Source organism: Athene noctua, chromosome 1 (assembly GCF_965140245.1).
Source record: "Athene noctua chromosome 1, bAthNoc1.hap1.1, whole genome shotgun sequence".
Classification (NCBI taxonomy): Eukaryota; Metazoa; Chordata; class Aves; order Strigiformes; family Strigidae; genus Athene; species Athene noctua.
Window position 1 is genome coordinate 105956411 of NC_134037.1, and position 22959 is coordinate 105979369.

Below are 22959 nucleotides of genomic sequence, written 5' to 3' on the forward strand. Positions count from 1 at the left end.
GAAAAGTGAATACTTTCTTCCAAAAGAGACAAGCTTGCAGAAATTATCACAGAAGTAGGGTTTCATAACAAAATTCAAATGGCCAACATGGAACAAATAAAAATTTGGAGCTCAAAGTGTTACTTTCGGTGTGACTTGTCAAAATCAGTATGGAGAGCAAAGTGACTCGATAAAACATACCAATGTTTACCTGAATTCTCAAACCAGAAAACTACTCTGTCAATAAACAAGTTTGGATCCTTGCTATAAAAATGGGAATCCACAGTAACACCTCAAAAGGCAGCAGATAAATTCCAGATTTACACTTATGAAACCACATTTCTGATTTTTAAGTCTTTGTTAGACACATGATATTGAGCATACATCAGTGCCTATGGGCTTCTGAGCAAGGGAGGTAGCTAATATAAATTGGGTATGAAAAAGAATGCATGACAAAGCGCCTTTTTTTTTTTTTTTAAAGTTTTGCAATGAAAATAGTATTGTTCAGAACAAAAAGAAAAAAATCTACCAAAATTTTATCTCCAGTCTCTCCAGTTAGAACTGCTGGCTAATGAGTGAGTTTGTGTAAACTCAGTTCAAAGGAGACATAAATAGCACCTTTTTAAGCTAATGTTTTTCACCACAGGCCATCTAAAACAGGCATTGAGTGGCCCTAAAACAGATCCCCTCTGTGTTCACCTAGGTTCGTTTATTTTTGTTTTGCTCCATTTTAATGTATGTATACATCCTGTGTTTTCAGCTTGTATTTTCAACTCACTCCCATCCTCTGCACTCCCAATCCATCAGCCAAACTCCAGGGATGGGAATTAAAAATGACCACGTTTAAAAACTGCCTCCCTGTGTAACAGACTTTACAGAGCAGAAAGACTAAAAAGCTGAAAAGTTCCCCACAGTCTTTGCCTATGAAAGCCCACAGCTTGCCAACAGCAGGCCATGTTTTAGTGTCAAAGAACAGGGCACTGGCTTGCATTTCTGTGCAATGGGAAGTGCTGGGGTAATCCTGCCTCTTTACATTTCAGATCACACTGTTTGTGGAGAAAGTCAACAACACTGGGATGCTCAAAAACACCCTGTAGTATTACACGGAGGACACAAGATGCTTGCTGAGAAATAGTGCTGACACCAGAATATGCTTGATTCAGCATGAGTGATAAAAGCTTATTTTTGGTTGGCTCAGGCAGTATTTGATTAAAATAGGACTAAATCCTCATCAGACTTGCTTAAAAAATCATTATACACCCATCCCATCAGGCTGCATCATTCCCCATCTTACAGTATTTTTCACCGTTAAAAAGAAAGGGGTAAGTTTCTTTTCATGAAATAAGCAAAGAGGCAGAGAAAGTCCTTGAAAAGAGTAATGCGAGGAAGTAGAAGGAAGGATTTGGTCAACTGGCAACCAAACAGAAGCCTTCTGCTATTTCCCACTGAGAAGTAACAGTATCTGGGCTATAGATATGTTTGTCAAACATATCTTTAGCAGGGATAATTAAGTTAGCACAGCAAACTAGGTGCATGCTTTGAAGTGTTCATGCAGTTGCTATACTAACCTTTCTTTCACCTGGTAGGTTAAGCTCACCATCTCCTCACACATATTTGCAGACTCGTGACCTATCCTCTGTCCTCATTATCACATCGTTTCTGATAACTGAATGTCTTGGAAATTATATTAAAAGGTTTTGTTATAAATAAAGGAGACAAACAGAAGCCTAAATACAGACTTCTGTCACAGAGGACTAACAACCTGGAATTTCTTATGGCTCCTCTCTGTCAAGGAGTTCACATACTTTACAAACAAATATTTCTACAAGGTAGGTATTCCTGTTTTTCCTTTTTCGAGGCCTCTTATGATTAGCACCTGAAATCTTGATCTTCAGTTTCCTATAAGTGGAAAAACTGGGAGAAAACCCAACATTCTTGCCCTGCTTTGCAAAAAGCCCCAAAGACATTAACATTTCTATGCTGATATCACTCAACAGGGTCAAAATATAAAATACAAAGTTTTAAAAACCCTGTCTTCGGAGTATTTTTTTATGCCATACTATTACTAACAGTGATACCTTTCCTGTAAAGATCAGACCTAACGTGACAGTGAGGATTCTGCTGAAGTCTGTATTGGGGTTTTTGTCACTGGTGAGAAGAGCACTGCAGGAGTATACAGAATCTACAACAATATCGAGGCTGCTTCCCACTGATCACAGCAAAGCCAAGAGTTTATCCTGTGTGCTTTTCCATACAGCTGGAGAATGATTTCATATGCAAAGATCCTCACTTACCTACATCCTCCTATAAATCAGAGTTCTCTGCTGCCTGTTCTTCACTCAACTTAATAGGGACCTATCACCAGTCTCACCTTTTCTACATTAGGTTTCTATGGCAAAAAAATATCATTACCTTTACTTAAATCGGTGTATTTCTAACTGTGGTAGGACCCTGCACACACAAGACAGTTTCAAGGCAGTGACATGTAGCCCAGTGGGCTGAATTGGCACATGCACTCCTGAATTTCACCCAACACAGAAGCAACCAACACTTACTTCTGAGCAAGGGCACAATTATGATAAAGACAGCATGTGCCCTTGTGCTTCCTCTAGTATACAATTGCTACTTATTTTCTCAGAGACCTGCGTTTTGGGTATCGATGAATCTGAGAAATCCTAGTTCAGACATGAGCACTGTTGACAGGGCAATACACTGCTCTAACTGTCCTTGTAGTGTCCTGTGGGAACATACAGGCCTGCGTTTTCCAGCAACATCAGCCAGACACATACATTTTAGCCTATTTAGTTGGCAAAAGAGAAAAAAAAACACCCTCTTGCTGCATTTGGTTGTTGTACCTTTGCCTTTATTTCCAAGTTAATCCCTAGTTACGGTTATTGTCCCCAGTATTTCATTTCACAGGACGCTACCTGGCTGGCTGAAGTCTTATCTCCATTTTATATGAGGGCAAAAAAAATCTCACCTGTAGTCCCTTACCCGCACCCATAAAACAACCCATAAAAATGTCTTAAAAGAGTCAAGCAGCAGACTTACCTCCTGTACCTCAGCTGCTTTCAGAGAGACAAAGTAAATAAGAAAGACAAGGCTCAGAAGCTTGCCCCGAAAATAAGACCTCTCGCTTTTACGACAGCTCTCAACCCACCTCAGCAGCAGCACGTCACCGGTGCTGACGTGAAGCCTGCAGCCTGACAGGTAACTGGGGACCCCAGCGCATGGAGCTGCTCTCAGTATTGGGAAACAATGGTGAGCAAGGGAGACCAAACTTCCTCCTACATGCAAACTCAAGATTCAATTTTCTGCAAGGTTACCCCCAATAATTAAAAGGTTCTGTAATTTATCCTTAAAAGCTAGTCACGATGGGATCCATCAGAATCGATCTGTTATCTTTTACCTCTGCATGTACCGTGCGTGTGCATATTGTATGTAATATGGTTTACCAGATGAATGCTGGCAATATTTTCCACTAATTGCGAGAGTTACTAAACTGAACCTTAACTAAAATTAAGTTGACTATTAAAAGCTCAATGAGTAACCTAGCAAACGGAAGCACTGTATATAGGATTTAGCAAGCACGCAAGTGATCTGGCAACCACCAAGGCTCAATATTTGCTGAACTTCCTATACCTAAAATTGGTTCCATACAATAGCCATACATTCATTATGTATGATGATTTAACACTCACAATACTGGCTCTCCCCTGCTACTGGCCCAGTAATGGGTTTCTTTATATCACCTTACTGTGCTATATCTAATTTGTGCTCTGTTTTATCACTCACTATAACATGTTAGTGTCTTCATAGAAGTCCAGCAGCAGATATTCTGCAGTGAAAGAAAGAGGTAAAACAGCAAGACAGGAACACTCACAAGACTGCTCCTAACAAGTTTTATGAAACTGTCCTTGAAATGCCACGGTGAGATTATGTGACAAATAATTCAAAATTACAAATGAAATGATGAAAGATGTGCTTAGGAGCCAATGTTTTGTATGTATTAAAATATCAAAATAAATGTATAATAATTCAAGCATGCTATTCTGAAAACACAAAGTTAGTGGATTGAAAGTTACAGGTTAATTTATAACACATACTCCCCACTGAAATAACAGATCTCCCTGTATCAGTTTTAAAAATACATGAATAATATTCTTAGCTATTAAGATGTCATTATCATAGACTGTCCTACAAATTTTAACTTCCTCAATATAAACAGAACTAGGTTTTGTAAGGAACACACAGAGCACTTGTTATTATATGTTAAGTTTATTCACTATATGTAGGCTTTTTATGATTGTAGTTTTTAAATTTTTGAAGAGTATATCTTTTTTTGTGCTTGTACAGTTTCTAGGCTGTCTTATGTTCCATGTTGTGGTTTTCAGGATTTTACATGTCTACATGAATCACAATCAGCAATAAATAATATTAAGGTTGCACACAGTCTAGCTGTATTTGACAAATTAGAAAATTAGGAATTCCCTGAGAAGTTCTCTCAGGAGGAAAAAGAAAAAAAAATTTTTAAATTGCTCTTATCTATTAGGTACAGGCAAATGCCTGTACAGCTTTAGCATAAAAAAAGGGAATGATTCAGTAGAAATTCTAACAGATTTCCTAAATACTTCCCCCCCCCCCCCCCCCCCCCCCGCAATCCAATATTTTAAAAAATAGAAGGTCAGAGTGAATGTATGCAGAGTTCTGTGAAAGAGTTAAAGTTATTGATGAAAGACTATTTGCTGATAAGGATGCATCTATTTGAAATAGGATAGCATTTGGGACTACTCGAACAAAAGTCTACAGAAAACTGATAAATCAAGGAGCTGAGCAGGATTTAAACAAACAACAGACATGGCTGAGAACACATGAAATGTCACGAGTACAGCTGAGAAATAAGTGATGGCACAGGACCACTTACTCAGCTACTAACAAGACATTATTTGCTTTGGCCTCTGCAGAGCAAGGCAGCTATCAATCCAGCCACAGCTCCAGAAATTCTTGAGACTGAAGCCCTAAAAAACGGATTATTATTTCTGGGTGCACATGTGGAACACACCAATAAGTCTGGCTTTCAAAAAACAAAACATGCACCATATATCACAGAGTCAGGTGAAATCCTAAGTGACTTCTTGCAGAAAGGAGTTCTTCCTCCCCAAAATTGCTTCCCCACAAAACTGCTGCTACAAAACACCAGGGCCTGGATTCTGCAAGAAAACCTCTAGTTTGTTGTTGCTGCGGGTATGTGAGTTGGAAGGAAGAACAAGTACAAAATGGGGTTCCTTTAGGATGTTTTTCAGTTTCACATCCCAGCACCCAACTTCCAGCTGCTCTGCTCATGCGATGGAGCCCTCAGACCTCTTATTAGGTACCCCTGTGTCTTTGTGCTGTGCCAGCAAATTCACAAGCAGCCATCACCAAGCAGAGAGCAGTCTGATACTGCCAGTAGGAGACAACGAAGGCCACATAGATCTGAAGTCCCACTTCTTCTCTAGGGCCTACATGTTTGAGCAGTGATACTCAAATTTCTGAGTTTTGATATCTTTTTCAAGGTTCCCAGGCTGCTCCTGAAAGGAACCTACTGGAGGGTCCTTTTTTTCAAGGACACAGCTGGAGAGTGAGATACATCACACACAGAAATCCACCGTTTTGCAAGAGGAGCTCATGCTTTCTGAAGTCTGTCAAGACATGGGGGGAAAGACGGGAGCAGAGAGGCTCAACCTTGTCAGGATGGAAGTGCTTGAGAACATCCAAGGCAGATCTTTGGCCACCTGGGAAAGCTGGATATTGAAAACACAGGCACTCACGCAGGTTAGGCAACCTCTAAGGTTAGGTGGCAGTTCAGTGGGGATATCGAGGATCTCAGTTTGGGCTTTCAATGCCTAAATCCCACTTAAGTCCCACTTAAGGCATCTAATCCTTTTGTGGATCTGGGCCTAAAGCCTTGCCAGGAAGAAGAGAGTCTATGCATGCAAAAGCTGATGGTCAGTGACAGTCTGGTTCTGTTAAAACTAAAATACACAGAGAACGACCTTATTTTGTACAAAGGAATAATACAGAATAATCAAAGACGTATTTCTAGTCATGGAAAGTTAATGGAAAGTTAATGCAGCTGATACAGATCACAGTCCTGTCTTTAGACCTCATGACAGTTTTGCTGACCTGGAGAACATTAGAACCCATAAATCATGGGTCTTCAATAGCCCATGGAAAGAAGTACATTTGGAAACGTTCAAAAGACAAAATGACTACAGGAGTCCTCAAAAAAACTTAACTTACCCACACCAGCTAAGAGGTAAAACTAGAAAGGAGCAGAAATTTATAAAACGCTGTAATGCTTACATAGAGTTAATAATTCAAAGACCAATATTCTGTCATTCAGTGACCAAGTAGTTTGCCATGCTCCATGAAATTACGTAGTTTCAGTCCAGTTCCTGATAGCCAGGAGTCCACCTGACAGAAGCTACCAATTTATTTCTCACTTATCTGCAGTGCTGTTGACTATCTCAACCATGAATAAAGTGTGAATAGAAGTGAATAACAGTTTAGCCTATATTCCCTACACCTGATACCTCCATATCAAGACTGTCTTTGGTTTTTTTAAAGATGCCTGCACTTACACCACTCAAATGTAGTCCACAGGACTTCCCGATATGAAATTTTCATACACAAAAAATATCTAATTGACAAAAGTGGTCTTTGCATAGAAGCAGTAATTAGAATTACGATTATAAAATACAACTTTTTGTTATTATTCTATATTACTGTGTTTACAAGGGAGATATCATTAATTATTACTCATTATTTTAATGGTAAATATTTCTGCTGGTCCCCAAGCATGCACTGCAACATTTGCCTGACTGCACACACTGAGATTTCTATACGGGTAAAACACTGAGGTCTCTATTTTAGGGAGTCAAATGCATCTTCACAGAGCTCTGCTTCAAATGAGAATTCTGGTCTAAGTCTCCTGCAATTGCCCATCAACCAGCACTTGAACGTTATAAACTAAGAGAGGAACAAGGGGACTTGCCTCCCAGTTGTTCCTACCTGCAGATGGGCAGAGAGTTCTGGCAGCTCACCCACTAACTCCTGCAAGTTTTGCATTACACAATCAGTATCTGATGCAAAATACAGGAGAGTAGACAAGCACGTATGTCAAAGATTGTAAAGATGCCAGTGAAGTCCTTGGGACCACAGTGCACTCCTTCCTTCCTGAACACTGCATTATCTCTCCAGACTGAAACTTGGTTTCTTCTGCCAGGCACAATGATTCAAACGTCCCCCGCCTGGTTTTCAAGCAGTGTGGGAATTACTAATGCTTTATAATGAGCTCATGGTAAGGAGGCCAGTGCTGTTTCCCCAATTTACTTGGATATTGGTCTCAAGTCTCACTGTGCTTTCACCTGCATTTTACTTTCAGTTCTGGATTCATCCCAGGATATGTACGCAGAGCCAAGGTGGTATCTTTTCTGTGCAGCCATCTCATCCTTTTTGGTAAAGTGTTAATATACTTATAGGTCTGATTTACAGGAGTACCCCAATACACGCTTAACACCGACAACAAACAAGAGAAACTGTTTTGCAATTTGGCATATTTGTTTTCAGATATTTCTGTTTAAGTGCTTTCCTTTTACTTCTCAAAAGAAGTCAGTCTATTTTTGCCTGCTGTTAATCTACGTATAAGCTAAATCTTACCTTCCCGACTCACACAGGCAATCAGCCCCTCTGTCTGGCAGGGCAGCTCAGAAGAATAGAGAAAGCAGGATTTGTCCTGTATCTACCTATGCATTTTAGTTGCGACCTGTGCTTGACAGAGACTGGTCAGCTGTAACAGACCGATGAGAAATTGAAATACTTCTGGTTGTAAAATATATAAATCATAATTACTGATAAAACAACATAGATATATGTGGCATCGATGAAATACAGAAATAACCTAGAGATATAGAAATAACCAAACTTCCAGTCTAGGACTCTTATAATATAAGTTTTCCATATAATATAAAGGTTACGACAAGTAAAATAGAAGCAATGGTAAGTCAGTACCCTGCAAGGTGACAGTGCTGTCCACAGAACAGTAAGGGTTAATTTGTTATGAGACATTTAAGGGGGCCATGAAAGTTGTGAATTTAGATTCACACTGATTTGATTTGTTATATCAGATAAAGTGCAAAGTTATTTTTGTTTCCATTTCTTATTGACTACTATTCCCATTCCAGGTTCCTCCTTACAAAGCACAAAGTAGCACCCAGGAACAAATTAAGGGAGAAACATCAGTGGAATGCAGCAGGCTTGGGGGAAGAGACCCATTTACGCAAAGAAAGTGCTTAAGCAGAGGCATTGGTGCCTGCGTCTACATGTACGTAGAGGGGTTTGGTGAGCGCATGCCCGGGGAGAATTTGATTATGGTCAGAATTTGTGAGTGACAGCCATGTGACAGCTGGGAGTCAGCAAAGATTTTGTAGGGATGGAAATTCCTGAGATAGGACACACGACTGCTCATGCGATCTGCATGTGCCTATCATCATGCTGTATTATAATAGCTGACACTATGGTTTACCAGTTCTCCAAAGGAGAGACTATAAATTAAGAAGAGGATTTGAGGAATGGTGGATGAGAAATGAAAGTCATAACATTTAAAAACGAAGGGATAAATATAACTTGTTTTCATGTTACCAAAGCACGCAAACAAATATCTCCAACCAAACCACACAACAGTAGTAAAACTTGCATTTCCATTATTTATCTTCAGTGACAGGTTATTATTTCCTCAGAATACAATTTTTTTTTTCTTACTAACTTATCCAGAAAGGCCTCAATCCTGCAAACACACTTAATTTTAAGTACGTGAATAATCCCACTGATTAGAGCTATTCCTACATTTTCAGGATCAGGGCCTAAGTCACAACATGCAATTAAGCAGAGGCATTTCCAAAGAACTGCTTCATTTTCCCTTCCAGGGGTCTTACGCAAACATGAAGCTAGTGGAGATGTGCAATTTAAATCAAACCTGAAAAAACTGAAATACTTTCCCTTTAACACTGAATTCAAGCCGATACAGTATCACATGACCTTTACCGTAATTTCTATTAAAATCATTTCATGTCTGGTTGCTTCTGCTATCCTGGCTCATTTGTATTGTTTACAACAAGTCATTGCTCTCGACAGTTAGTGGTGGCTGAATCCATGGTTACCAGTTTTTACATTCACTGGTTAAATGGAATGCAGCTCTTCGGTGGGGTTTCATGGAGAAAGCTCTTAAGAAACCACAATCCAGCTATCAATCAGGCTAACCTGAGAGAAATTAATCTGATAAACAGAAGTATCGTTGTGTATGAAAAATTTATTGAAAGGGAGCTCAAGGCTTTTATTAGTTGCAGTCGCAAAAGTGGACACGTTCGGATCAGACTTAGTGCACGGAAGACTTAGGTTATGTGGTCTATGTCTGACATTCATCCATGTTGTGCCTTCTCTGGCACTCACTGCTAATAAAACTATACTGTTTAAGGCTTTAAAAAAAAAAAATCTCAAACACTTATTTTACCAGAAATGTGCTTGGAATATAAATAGTGCTTAAATACAGGTTTAACCAGACTGCAGTCCCGGCAAAGTAACTTAAACAGACACAGACAAGATAGTAAAACACAAAATAGACAGCCTTGAGTAGAATTCAATTAAGACAAAAAACACCTCAAACAGTGCAACGTTGTTAATGACAAAATTAAGCCTGCAAACAAATATATTTTATTGCTACCTAAGAACAATACACACTAATTCCGTTTGCCCTGTTATTTATAGTTTGGCGTAGGGTGGGGTTGCCAAAATCAAAAAGCAAAGCAAAAACTTATTTGCAAGATGGATCCCCAAACCCTTTAAAATGCCTAAAAACATAAGAAAAGTTCTCTATAGTTTGATGGCTATAATAATTGTCCCACAAGCTACATGAGAGCAACAAATAGTTAAATCAAACATATTACTACTAGCTCATCTACTGCAAAGTCACTGTATCAGAAGCCCGAATTGATTTGTTTCCTTAGAACAAATTGAAAATGAATGTAACATAACATTAAAAAAAAAAAAAAAAAATCCCTCCTGCCCTGCTAATCGGATATTGTATAATGGTTGATTGCAGCTTTGCACCGTGCTATTGTTGCCTATATCATACATACTTACAGGTTCTGGGTTCTTCCAAGAGTTTGGTGCAGTTTCAAGGACAAATGTCTTAAGGAAGTCTTTCTACTGTGCAGCAGTGATCCTAGCTCTGATCTCATTACATGAGCAAAGTGCTACAGCTGACAATATAAAGGAAACTTCCTGCGTGAAGAAGAAATCTTGGAAAGTCTCAGGTTAAAAAGGCTGCTTAAATATGCTGCTTGATTTGCTCCCTAGTTGTGTATACACAGTAGCAGCTGATCTCTGTTTGCAGCCCTGCAGAAAGAAACCTTTGCTGAAAACCAATGGCATCACATTTCAGTGGAGCTACTGCCAGGCTCTGGAGAGCAAAGCAACCTTTGACAACTTCACCCAGTTCGAATCACCGGCGTTTGCTGCATGTCCTGCAGGACTTCTGAAACTGCATATTTACTGTATTATTTTTATTAACGCCACTCTGAAATCCTGCATCCTAGGCAGTCGTGATACAAGCAGAAGTCTCCCTCGCTTTAATAGGAGGTTTGACTGTGTCACGACTGTGAACTGCAGAATTCGCCACAATATATTTTGCTTTGTCTTGATTGTGGCATTTGCAGATGAGAAGCTGTAAGCTGCACTCAAAAGCATTTTCTGCCTTAGAATTGCTAAATTAAGTGCAATAGGCATCCTGTTTATCCTAAATTCATCCCGAGCCTGCCTTGCATCACTCAACCACTTCTCAGCGCTTTTTTTTTCTGATACGGATTACAAGTCAAAAGATTTTGGGATGGGAGGGGGCTGATTCCTTCGTTTAATATCTTATCTAGACCCTTTTAGCATGGTCCCCACTGGACTAAAACCATGGACACAACATCCCAAACTCAGCAGTTTGAGATTCTGACAAAAGTCCCAGTGTGACTCCAAATATCTGTTAGTGCCCCCTTAGCTCCTGCCTCAGCCCTTCAGAACCAACCAGGGGTGGGCAGAACCTGCATCGGCTTCTCTAGTTCTTACTGCTGTCCAAGTAAACAAACAAGACCAGAAAAGGAACATTTAGAAATAATACGTCTGCTAGCGCTATTTCAACTCTTGAACTGGGAAGCAATGCTCCAAACACATCCTCACCTTTGATGTTAAAGAATTATCAATAATTAATTTGGATTTAGTTGTTTCACCATTTAGCCCAGGGTGATTCTCTAAAGAGTAACTGGGACCATACATTCGCCTGGCACATTGTTAGACCGTGACCATAAAGCTTGCATGCTGCTTTCCAAACAGAACCTACTTTTCTCTCCAGGATAACCAGCCAACCTCAGAAACAAAATTTAGAAGAGACCCTTTTAAAAGCGTACCACTCCGGAGTTTGGTTAGGCAGAGTTAAGGGGTTTTTTTCCAGGCATTTGTAAAACAGATTATTCACCACTCTCTTTTCCCCTTGGGCGCTATGACTGTTCTAGCTACTAGTATATTGCGTGTTATTTCTTTAATATTTTGAACTTTATTCCAAAGGGCAGAAACCAAAACTGACAGTACATCAAGACAGTATGCTTTATGATTCAAAGAGCAATATAATTGAGATCCTGTGCATACACAGCATCTTAGTGTGCGTAAGCACGTTGTACATGCGTGCACACACTCACAAGCACAAACAAGTACAAGAGTTTGTGGCCCAGATTTCAGATACTCATAGTTCACGTCCTCACCTTCCCTTCTATTAAGAAAAGCAAGAACAAGCAAAATCTGATTAGTAAAACATTGAAAATCATTTTTATAAGAGGTAGGCACCATTTACAGCAGGGTAACCATGCTGATTCAACATGCACTTCCACACAAATTTGCCTCTCTCCTTTGGGAGAAGGATCATGTCCACCCCCTGACCATGTCACACCAGAGAAATTAAAGCATGTGGTGGCACCAGGATGATTAATCTTGCTCTTCTCCCTCGAGAGACAGTGCAAGGCAGGGAATCGAAATTCTGGCTACGAGGCTGGGCTCACTGATGGGTTGCATCCCCTCCAACACATCACCTCACCTTTCCATGCCTAAACTGGCACCATCACGTTTAATGCGTGTTGCAAAAGCACAGTTTCTGTGCCTCTGTTGCCCAAGCTGTGAGACAGGGATTGCATGTCGGAGAAATGTAAAGGACTACAACCTGAGGTTGTGCGTCCAGCTCCCAGCTGTGCCCTAAGAAGGGTCGTGACCTTGGACCGCCTGCTCTCTGTGCTCCAGTGCCCAGCCTGCTGCCCAGACTCCGCATATTTCACTCGCAACCCTTGTCCACCTGGTCTCTTCTGACCGTAATACAGCAGGAGAGGGGTTTTCTTCTGTTAGAAATTCAGCACAGAAAAAAGCTCTTTTTGTCAGGTAGAACTCAAGGCACTAATTTAAGACAAGTAAAAAAAAAATCCCTGTGGAAGCAGAAATTTCAGTGAATGAAGTTTGCTCCTCAAGAGCCTCTAAATACCCAAGTGAGCGCACAAAAAGGCTGAGACTTCTAAATGCAGCACAAGAGCAGTAATCCAATCATATTCAACAGGCCTACCCCACACAGCCCAACTGGCACTTGTCAAGGCTGGAGGACGTCCACTCGAGGTTAGACTCCATTTCTCCTTACCTCTCTTCTATAATCGTGTCCCATCTGTCACAGCTGGGTCAATATGGATCCAGCAACACAGCTCCTTCAGGTCCATTCTTTTGTAAAAGTATAAATGGATCCAGACCATGGGACACACAGGAATTGCCAAATCTTTCTCCTTCCAGCCTTCACAGCTATACCTCAACCCACGACACTCTGTCTTCCCTTTTATCTCCTTTCTGATTTTCTCACTGAATTTTGTTTTCACAGCATTGTATCTAGCAGGTAGTATACTAACAATTCAAAGTCCATTTTCCAACCTTCAGAGGACAGGGTAAAGTAGCCTGTCTACTAAGGAGAGACCACAAAAAATGTTCATAGAGGCTGGGGAGCAAGAGCTAGGCAAGAAATTAAGAAGGAGAAGCCAACCCCAAGCTTACGGGATGTCAGAAGCTGTATGTCTCCATCCCTCCTCCACCCATCCCCAGTGGAAAGGGTGGCCCTTGGAAATCATCCCCACTGCCTGGTCTTCTGAAGTCTGAACTAGTACTGGGTGCTCAAGATGGGCCATGCCCTGCCTTCCTGATGTCCATCTCTGTAACCATTTCGACAACTTCTTGTTTAATTCATGCCGGTCTTAAAATGTAAAGACATCATCAACAGAAAGCCATTTAAGGCTAATACTACAAACAAGTAAAACAGAGCAAATTCTCAGTTTTAGCATCAATCTCAGGATATATGTTTTATATTTTAAAACCCCGTTTCCGGGAGTCAAGTAATAAGAGATCAGCTTTCTCTTTTAAAAAAGAGATTTCTGGCTCTTGTAATAAAAGAGGAATGATTGAAAGTAACCGCAATAAAACAAGTCCAGAAGAAGCACAGTGACACTTTTAAAAGTCACACCTTTTAGCTAGTCTCAAAATTGTCAATAAGCAGTATCAGTTTAAATTATCAATCTCCGAGCCCAATAGGAGTACACAGAGTAATGAGATCTACACCTGAAAGCACCTGGAAGGCCAGACTCCAAGAAACACATCCCACCTGTTTCAGTCAGACACTCAGGATTTCTCTTAAATGTTAAGTCCGAAACTCTGTTCATCTAGACGTGTCTGATCTCTGCACAGATTCTGAGTATGTCCTATCCCCAGTCTATCCATATACATATTAACTGTGACTACTGGATTTCCTTTCCAGTATTTTAATGCATCTGCATCCTCATCAGCATATGGAATGCCTTTCTCATCCTCACACACTGAGTGGCTACACTCTCCTCATTGGAATTCCTCCATAAAAGTCACTTGTCCCTTTTCATCTTTTCAGACTTTAAACCAAAAGTAATACAATCATCAAGAAATTTGTATGCCTAAACTAGACGTTGGTCCCGTTAGTAGCTCTGCACTAACGGGTTGTTCAGGATCCTCTTTCCTGTTGTATTTACACTCACATTTTGTGCTATCTGTACAATTAAAATTGTTTGGTTTTCACACTGTTCTTGTCTTTTATTTGCTCTCTAAACTATCTGGCATACTTTGAAACAAATGTAGGTCATAACATAGATGTAAATATCGCCATGGAGGCATCACAATAAATTTGACATTTGGAATAATTCATTCAAGGTGTCTAGATCCAATTTAAATTCTTTCCCAATTTTAACCGAGGCTTCATAACCAGATAAACTTAAACGAAGGTGTACGACTTCATGCTACACCGGTAATCCACCCTAACTAGGAAATAAATTTTCAGTGATGAAGTTGAATTGTTCGTACAAAACGCCAGCTTCAGCTTTTCACCCATACAAAATAGCTTGGAAAATATATACTGCATGTGTTTATTATAGCTACAGTTGCTATGAACATCTATAACTCTCCAACAATTTCTTTGATTTATGTTCAAAAACATACAGGGCATGAAATGATGCCTGCAACCTTACATTTCCCTCAAGAACATTGTGGGGAGAAGATATATTCCAAAACATCATGTTAGATTCCTTGTTATGTCTCCTTTTTAAAATAAATGTATGATAATCAATTACACATGCTTCAAAGCAACTGCCACTAGATTCCCCAACAGAAAAGCTGTTTGTGAAAAGTTCCATTTTCTTTCCCCTAATGGTTGAGTTATAATAAGAGATCTTGCTCAGATATTAAAGGGAAAAAATTGTATTATAAAGGATAGGCCCCGCTCAACTTGTATATGCATGCACAGGTTTGTGCTTGCCTAGACTTGACTTAGAACAGGGTTTTCAGGGAAGTAACATCTCCACTGATCAACATGCTAACAAAAGCATGCGTGTGTGAAGATCTTGCACCTAATCTCCTTGTCATATATGCTTGTAGTAATCCAACTGATGTCAAGAGAATGGCACAGATGATAAGTTAATGTATCAGGCTCGACTTCCCTTTCAACCTCAATATGCAAAACATTAATTTAAGAAGTCCATCCAGCTGTAGCTTCCACTAGAAACAGAAACCTGCAGATGTTTATAGGAATATCAATTAAGCTGAATGGGAGCTTTGCCATTAATGCTGGTGCATGTAAGGCTGGACTTTGCAGATCTGCCTTGAACTCCATGCAGAGGCTGAAGTGCATGTTTTCTCCAGGGTATTGAGGCCGATGGGTTATATGCCATTAAACAGGTGAGCATAATATGGATGATATCTCCACAACCTCGTGGCTCTGGCACAGGGACAAGGGCAGCTTCCCTGGGCAGCACCCTTGCCCACGGGGGGTAGACCGGAGCAGCCGGGAACACATGTAGCAGATGGCACCCAGCGCAGAGAAGGTCACGATCTTCTGTCTCCCCTGCACAAGGCAGTTTGTGCTGCCTGCACCCTAAACAGGGAGTTCTCGTTCCCTCTGTCCTGGGCTTTTAATGCCTTTGGGTTACACCGCAACCTAGACGGCTGGGAAACAATACAGAAAACTGGACTGGATGCGACAAACCCCTCTAAGGAGGACTGACACCTACCGGCACTGAGTTTCAAGCAAATACGAAGTAAGCCACATCTGAGACTTGTTTCAGATAAAACAGCCCTGTTCATCCCTACAAGTGTGCAGAATTTGTGTGCCAAATCTGGAAACAGAAACAGATTCACTCATTCCACCAGTTGTGGGGTTTTTTCCGTCTTCCTTTGAATCAAACCCTCAAAGAATGAAAATTGACAGGAAAGCAAGTAATGGCATGCACCCTCTTTGGTCTGCAGTGCTATTTTATCCATTACTAATGAAGCCTTGGAGGAGGAGGAGGGGAGATAACTGGACATGTGTGCCTATTGCCCATGCAGCCCCAGCTAGATAGCATCAACAGTTGTTCTCCTATTTTCACAGTGGGAAATAAGCAGGTACTAGCTGTATAGGAATAATCAGGAGGAATCTAGGTCAAAATCAAAGCAAGACTGCTCTGTCCATTTGACAAAACTCACATGCAAACACAATACCCACATAAAAACAAAGAACTTATTTGTAACAGTTATCTCTCTTAAGATTGCTAAACAAGCGGCAAACATTGGCCTGCCTTGAGTAAAAGACACTATTTCTTCCCTGTGACTTTCGAAAAGGCATTCAAAATCGATATAAAATCCCAATATGAGGAAATTTTATAATCATTATTTCAAAAAGGCAGACTTGAAAGGGTCTCTTGTTCATGGGTAAATCTTCAGTTAGTTTTTCTAGTACCGGTGGTTCAATCGAAAGATTCGCCAACTGCCCCCTGGAGAAAACTGAAGATCTGCATTTAAATGGAGATATAGTATTTCCAAATGCACGGTACCTGCAAGGCAGATACTGTCAAGGTTTCTTAGTGAGTGGATCTCAAATTGTATTAGCTACATTTCAGTGCTGTAACTATCCTCATTTCATAGGACCGGGGCCATTTCCATATGATTTTTCCGTGTGCGTGCTTTGTAACATTTGCCCTGATAAGTCAAAATTAAACCCCCGTCCACAACAAAGCCCTCACATACCAACAAGGGATTACAACCTCATGTATAATTTTCTGATATGGACGATGAAAACTACATTAGATAGCTTGACTAGAAACCTTAAATAATTGAAAACTCTGATGACTTAATAGAGTAGTAAGCTTGGTTTACAATGCAGCCAATTTAGAACCATAAAAACACTGTGTAAAATTTTTATCTTGTGGTTGACCATTACGTATCCTATTTATTATTCCAAAGTATTTCAACAGCATCTTTCTTCATCAGTGTGGCTGCTGGCATTTAGCACCCACTCGCTAAATGCACGTGATTTTCCTGGAACAGCTTTAGGAAAATAAAACAAAAAATTAGCAGATCACTACAAAACTGTTCCTTGTTACAATATGCATCTTTTCACATTCTGACTTGAACCGACTTCATGTGCTGCAAAATACGTTCGAAACCGCCGAGACTTAAATATAATAAATCAAAGCCATGTACGTGAAGTTAAAAAGACCGGTGTAACTACTGATCCTGATACATCAGAGAAACAGAAAAAAATCAAACCTCATGAATACTTTGTTGCTAATGTACACGAGTTCAAAGAGCAGCGTTCCTCTTAGGAAAACATCTTAATTTTCATATCAGAAAATCACCCTAACCTTCCCCAAAAGTTTTTGTGAGTATGCAAGGAAGGCAAAGAGAGGGTTTAGAGTGCAAAAGGCACTTGTGATGGGTTTCAGACATGCAGGCATTGGTCCAGGCAGCCTCTCGCTGAAATTCAGGTTGCAATTGAAATGTCCCTGTAAACAAGGTTACTGCGAACGGCCCAAGATATCCTTCTCAGCAACACCTTCACCGGGAGCCCTTCAGCTGTCTACTTAGTTTGTTATACCTTATCTCGCAGCCCTGACATCCTAATGCTGATTCAAATTCAGGATTCAAAATGAAAGATGAAATATCTCTAAGATCACTTAATATTGAAATACCGCTGCAGTAATAAGTGGTGCCAGGCTCAAGATAGGGATATGGTACTCTAGTGGTAACCTTTTAATTTCTGACAAAATACTGTGGAATAGCTGTGATACTGTACACACAGTTAATGCAATCGATTTGTTTTCCTTATTTTGATAATGAGCACACTGAATGTCGTGTTTACCTTCTCCTGCCCCTGGCACATTTTAAACTGTAAAGTCCTCTAAAAGGAGACCTGCCAGATTCCCACACGAATGTGAAACCCCTCACACCACAGGACACACACACACACACACACACACACCCCCTTCCCAGCACACAGAACCACGGCTACCTTGATGCTCTCAAGACAACGAAGATCATAAGCACGAGTCCTGTCATTATTCTAAGTCTTTGGCTATTTTCAGTGGAAATGCAACGCACAGCACCATGTATAATCTAATGTAGGTTACATTGTAAACTACTCCCATTCTGAAAGTGACGGTGGCTATGCTACACCAGAGCACTTTGTCCTCTGAAATAAAACAGGGAAGTAACACCAAAATGCATCAGGCAAGTTTTACGCTTTGTATTTGAGACAGGGTGGCTAACAAATGCTTAAAACTTTGGTGGGTTTATGCAAAGGGCATTCAGATTTCCCTCCTGATCGCAAATGATGATAGGCTGAAGTGTGTCGGGGGTCATCTGTTTTTTCTGTCGGCTTATGTTTGCTGTTAGAGTCTCCTTAATAGTATGAAAAGACAAGACTGGGGGGGGGGGGGGGGGGGGGAGGGAATTACAGAAGAGAAACCCAAGCTGCCTAGTGCCTGCCTTCCCACACTACCATTCACCTTCATTTTCCTCTCCTTTATATTCTACTCATTTTTACTTGCCTCCCCCATTATTTAGTCATCTCCTAAATGCAGTCCTCTCTTCTTTGGTATCACGAGAAACATATTAACTAGACCAAGTACTCGGAGCGCTTCCCCTGCAGCACTTCAAAATATACCTCCAGACCACTCGCCCCTTCGTAGCATTAATGCCCAGGAAAAAGGAAAAAAAAAAAATTAAAAAAAAGGGGGGGACGGACGGACGGACGGACGGACACGACGACACCAGTTTCCTCGCAGCCGGGTCCATTCGGACCCCCCCGTGCGACCACTTATGTAAACCCCCCCACGCCCGGAGCTGGGAGGGTGAAGTATCGGGAGGAGCCGGCGGCGCGCTGACTTTCCACACTTTCCTTCGCCCCTCCTGATGGTGGGTGCCAGCGGCCCCGCGCCCTTTGTGTGCGCGTGTCCGTGTCCCCCTGCGCCCGCCCGCGGGTCCCCACACTCCGGCGCAAGCAGAGCCGGGCGCGTCCCGCGTGGCGCGGCCACGCCGCCGCTCCCGCGGCCAGGGACTGCGAGACAGAAACACCCGGCGGCGGCGGCGGCGATGCCCCCCGCCCGGCGTGCGGGGCTCCCCCAGGCCTGCTCGGCTCCCCCCGGCCGCCGGCAGAAGTGTTCCAGGAAGGAGAGGCGGCGGGGGAGGGACGGGGACGAGGACGGGCCCCCCGGCGGCCTCACCCCGCCGGGGCGGGCGGGCCCCGCCGCCGCCGCCGCCGCCCGGGCCGCGCCGCAGCCGCAGCCGGGACACTTCGGGGCTCCCGAAAGGGCACCCCGGGGAAGGGTGGGCGACACGGGCAGCCGTCGCGACAGTCACACGCGCCCCGGCACAGGCTTTGAGAGTCCGGTCCCCCTTCCCGGTTCGCAACCGCCAGAGTCACCCCGGGACCCCGGCCCCAAACTCTTGCTGGCTGAAGCCTCGTCACTTCCCCGGCACTCCTGACCCTGGGCAACGCGCGGGGGGGACAAAACCTGCCGGGGTAGGGTCTGTCAGCAGGAAATAAACCATTCTCCCTTCCCCCCTCGGGCCAATAATTTTAAATAATAGTCCGAGAGGCGAAAACGGCTAAACCCCGGGTGGCCGGTGCTGCTGTGCGGCTTTTTGCGAAGCTGATTTTTTCTGGGGGGAATGACTCTGAGCAAGTGCAAATTGGCAAGGTCTGAAGGTGGAATGGGGGGGCGGGGGGGGGGGGGGAAGCGCTTCTGGCAGCGTCTCGTCTCCAAGCAAAAACATGCCCCCGATGCAATGTCAGCTCGCAGAGGTGCGGGGTGGGGAGGGGGGGGCTCGCTTTACCTGGTCAGCTCAGAACCGCAGGCAGGTTAATCAGGTGAGTCGTCGGGGATTTTAAAGAAGCCGAAGCCGGTTTCTTTGCTAGGAAAGTCTACAACACCATGCAGGGACATTGCAAAATCTTTACACACGCCTCCTTTAACTGGGCTCCCGCGACCTCCGCCGGCGAGGGGGGAGCCGCCGGCGGGCGGCAGGCCGCGGGGCGCCGCGGCGGCGGGGCGGGGGGCGTGGGGGGCGGCGGCGGCGGCGGGCGCGGCCCGGCGGGCGGGCGGCGGCCCCGGGCGGGCGGCGGCGTCCCCGGGCCCCGCAGCCCCGGGCCCGGCGGCGGCCCCGGGCCTCCCTGCCGCCTTGGTAGCGCCGGTCCGCACTCGGCCTGACCCGGGACGTCACGCCGCCTGTCTGTTTTCTCAATGATAACTTGGCAGGAGAAGGGGGAAGCGGCCGGGTTTTTCCTGGGCTCGTTACCGGGTACGTGCACGTTTCCTTCTGCATGCGGTTTTTTTTTTTTTTTTTTTTTTTTGGTACGGCGGCGGCTTTTTTTTTTTTTTTTTTTTTTTTTTTTAAGAAAAGCGAAATAATAAAAAGCCGGGACAGGAAATCCGGGGCGCGGCGGGGGCTGCCGCCCCGCGATGGTGGCGGCCGCTCGCCGGCGGGCGCGGGGGAGCGGCGGCGGCGGCGCGGCCGGGGGGAGCAGGCATGCGTTCATCTTTTTGTCTTTCATTTTACCTTCAGGGTGACATTCAGTGCCAGGCGAGCCTCGCCGGTCACCGCCAAGTCCCACCTGGAAAAAACAGACAAACCAAACCAAAACAAAACAGCCCAACCAAAAAAAAAACCACGACAAAACCAACTACCGATAACGGGGGGCGGGGAGGGGGTGCCGCGGCCGAGTCCTCCGGCGGCGGACGGGACACCTCGCCCAGGGGACGCGGGGACACACACGGGCACGCACACGCCGCCAGCCGCCAGCAGGCCATTTGCCGAGCCGCGGCGGGGGGGCGGGGAGGGAGGGGGGACACCACCAAAAAAAGGAAAAAAAAAAAAATATTATTTTTTTTTTTTAGAAAAAAAGCAAAAGGAAAGAAACCACCCGAAACGCAAGAGGAAGGTAGGCGAGGAGCAACGCTACTGGCGGTGCAGCCGCCGCGCTGCTGCTGCCGTGCAGGCCCGGCGCCGCGCCCCCCAAAATCTCCTACAAGCCTCTGCAAGGGAAGGCTGGTGTGGAGGGGGGGGAGCCCCCGGCGCACAGAGCCCTCTGTCAGCGGGTTAAATTGGGGGGGCCCCGGTGCGCCCCGTGGGCTGCGGGGCCGGGGGGCGGCAGGGCGGCAGCGCGCGAGCACAATGGCGTCGCTGCTCGGGCGAGCGAAGGACTCGCGCGAACCCTGGCAGGATTTAATCACGGGTGTTCAGGCCATCTCTCCCTACCTCTGCTGCTAGGGTTGCGGAGCATCTATTTCTGAAAGCAGGACGTTTTACGTTAGAACAGAGCGCGAGCTCAGGCCTGCAGTCAGCACCGAAGCCGGTGTGACCACGGTGCACGCTGTGAGCGGTGTTGTGAGTAATGGTAGGGGCTGGCAAGCCACCTGCATTTTCTTTCCTTGATCTGGGTACTGTTAAAAGGCAAATCCTGTAAGCCTACGTGAACGGCCCCGCTAAATTCCAGGGACCTTTTACACGTTGGCTTTAACTCGGTGCAAAAGCATTTCCAGAACTAGGCCTCACTTAAAAAGAAACTCTCCGTTGGTAGTTCAGATTTAAGTGCCTCTCTAGCTAGAGAGCAGTTGTTGCCGAGACACTTCATGTCCCAAACTGCTGAAACGCCACAACACCTGCACAGTGACCACAGAGCATCCCAGCAGCGCCCAAAGTCAAGTTTAACTCCTGTGTTTTGGGGATTTGCACCACCTCTTTTAATAACAACTTACAACATTGCGGATACACATGTAACTAGTGCAGTGCAGTTCACCAAGGGACACGTGCGGCAGGGCTGCAACTAAATTATTTTTTGCAACTGCCTCTGTTCAGCCTTAATGTTAGCATTAACACTTTCATTTTCCTCATTTAAATACAATAAAAAGGAAAATTGCATTTCCCTAATATTGTTATTAACCAGGTTTTGCTATTCCAGTTTTTATAAGAAGGTAAAGCCAGGGGAGAGGTTAGTGTACGCCTTTTTTGTTGCTGGACTCAGTGCTCTCAATAGCACTTTTTTTTTTTTTTTTTTTTAAATCCTGAGAGCATCTATCGCAACTGGCATATCGCAACTGGCAAAAGAGTTGGGGGAAAAAAGGAATCCTTCTTGGAATATTGTACAGTCCAAGCACCATTTTAAGGAGCCTGAAATTTGAAAGTGCCTTTTTTTTTTTTTTTTTTAACCCAAGCTACTCAAGATGCTTTCTGGCTTGGCTAGAAAGACAAGTTTGTTTCATGTTTCTGTTTTGGACTTGTTTTGAACTGCTTTTAGGCTAAATTCTTACCTGTCTTAACTATACTGCCTCAGAAGAGTACAGAGTATATTACTGATACATTTTTTTGGTAGACTTGAAAAGCACTGTGTACAGCTTGATTGTTGTCTGTATTTCACCATTCATTTCTAACTGAGGCTCTTCTGATTGATGTGGGGAATTTGTTTGAAAGGATGAAGGGTATGGCATAGCTACCCAAGATGCTACTTGCAATTATTTCATACCTCAGCTAACAGGGAGATTTTTAGTCGTGATTGTTACACTTTTGAAAGTGAATTAGTTAATCAAATTGCTATTTTTGGAATGCACTTAAAACAACATTAAAATGCATTAATTTCATTAAAATAAATGAGCAGATAGGCAACAAAATAAGTATTAGTCAAATAAGCAAGATCTCACCTATGGAGCCAAATACAGCCCTAGTGAAATCAACTGAGTTGTGCTTGTCTACAGCATATTTAATTTGGCCTCCACAGTCACACAGCTGACACTTTATTTGGCTGTCAAAGGTGCGTATATTGAAGATGTGTGAGCCATGCTTCTTCTCCAGTGTGATTAACCTCTGAAGTTAAATTCACCTGTTTTCCATTTAGCTCAGCTGTGCAGTCCTATCGCATATGCAATCTTTGGTGCGCGTACACACCGGAGCTGCAGAGAGGCATTTGCAACCCCAGTATTAGTCTAAAGGATGTGAGTTGTATCTGAAGTGAGGGTGTAATGAGGTGGATTTCAGCAGAGGCTGTTCACAACC

At 43.4% G+C, this 22959-nt stretch overlaps 1 protein-coding gene across 9 annotated transcripts in view; it reads right to left on the minus strand.

The window, feature by feature from the left end:
- ESRRG (estrogen related receptor gamma) overlaps positions 1 to 22959 on the minus strand; it is a 408336-nt gene that overhangs the window by 367824 nt on the left and 17553 nt on the right. For 5 of the 9 annotated variants that reach the window (XM_074897225.1, XM_074897226.1, XM_074897222.1 and 2 more), the window contains exon 1: positions 19747 to 19871. The exons of 1 other annotated variant lie outside the window; for it this stretch is intronic. Coding sequence is in view for 2 of the 8 variants with exons in the window: in XM_074897220.1 (XP_074753321.1) it covers positions 10159 to 10256 (98 nt within the window). In the remaining 6 variants the exon portion in view is untranslated. Of the gene's footprint in view, positions 1 to 10158; positions 10257 to 19746; positions 19872 to 22959 lie in introns of those variants that run through there. 3 more of the 9 variants (XM_074897220.1, XM_074897219.1, XM_074897228.1) reach the window with 2 other exon arrangements.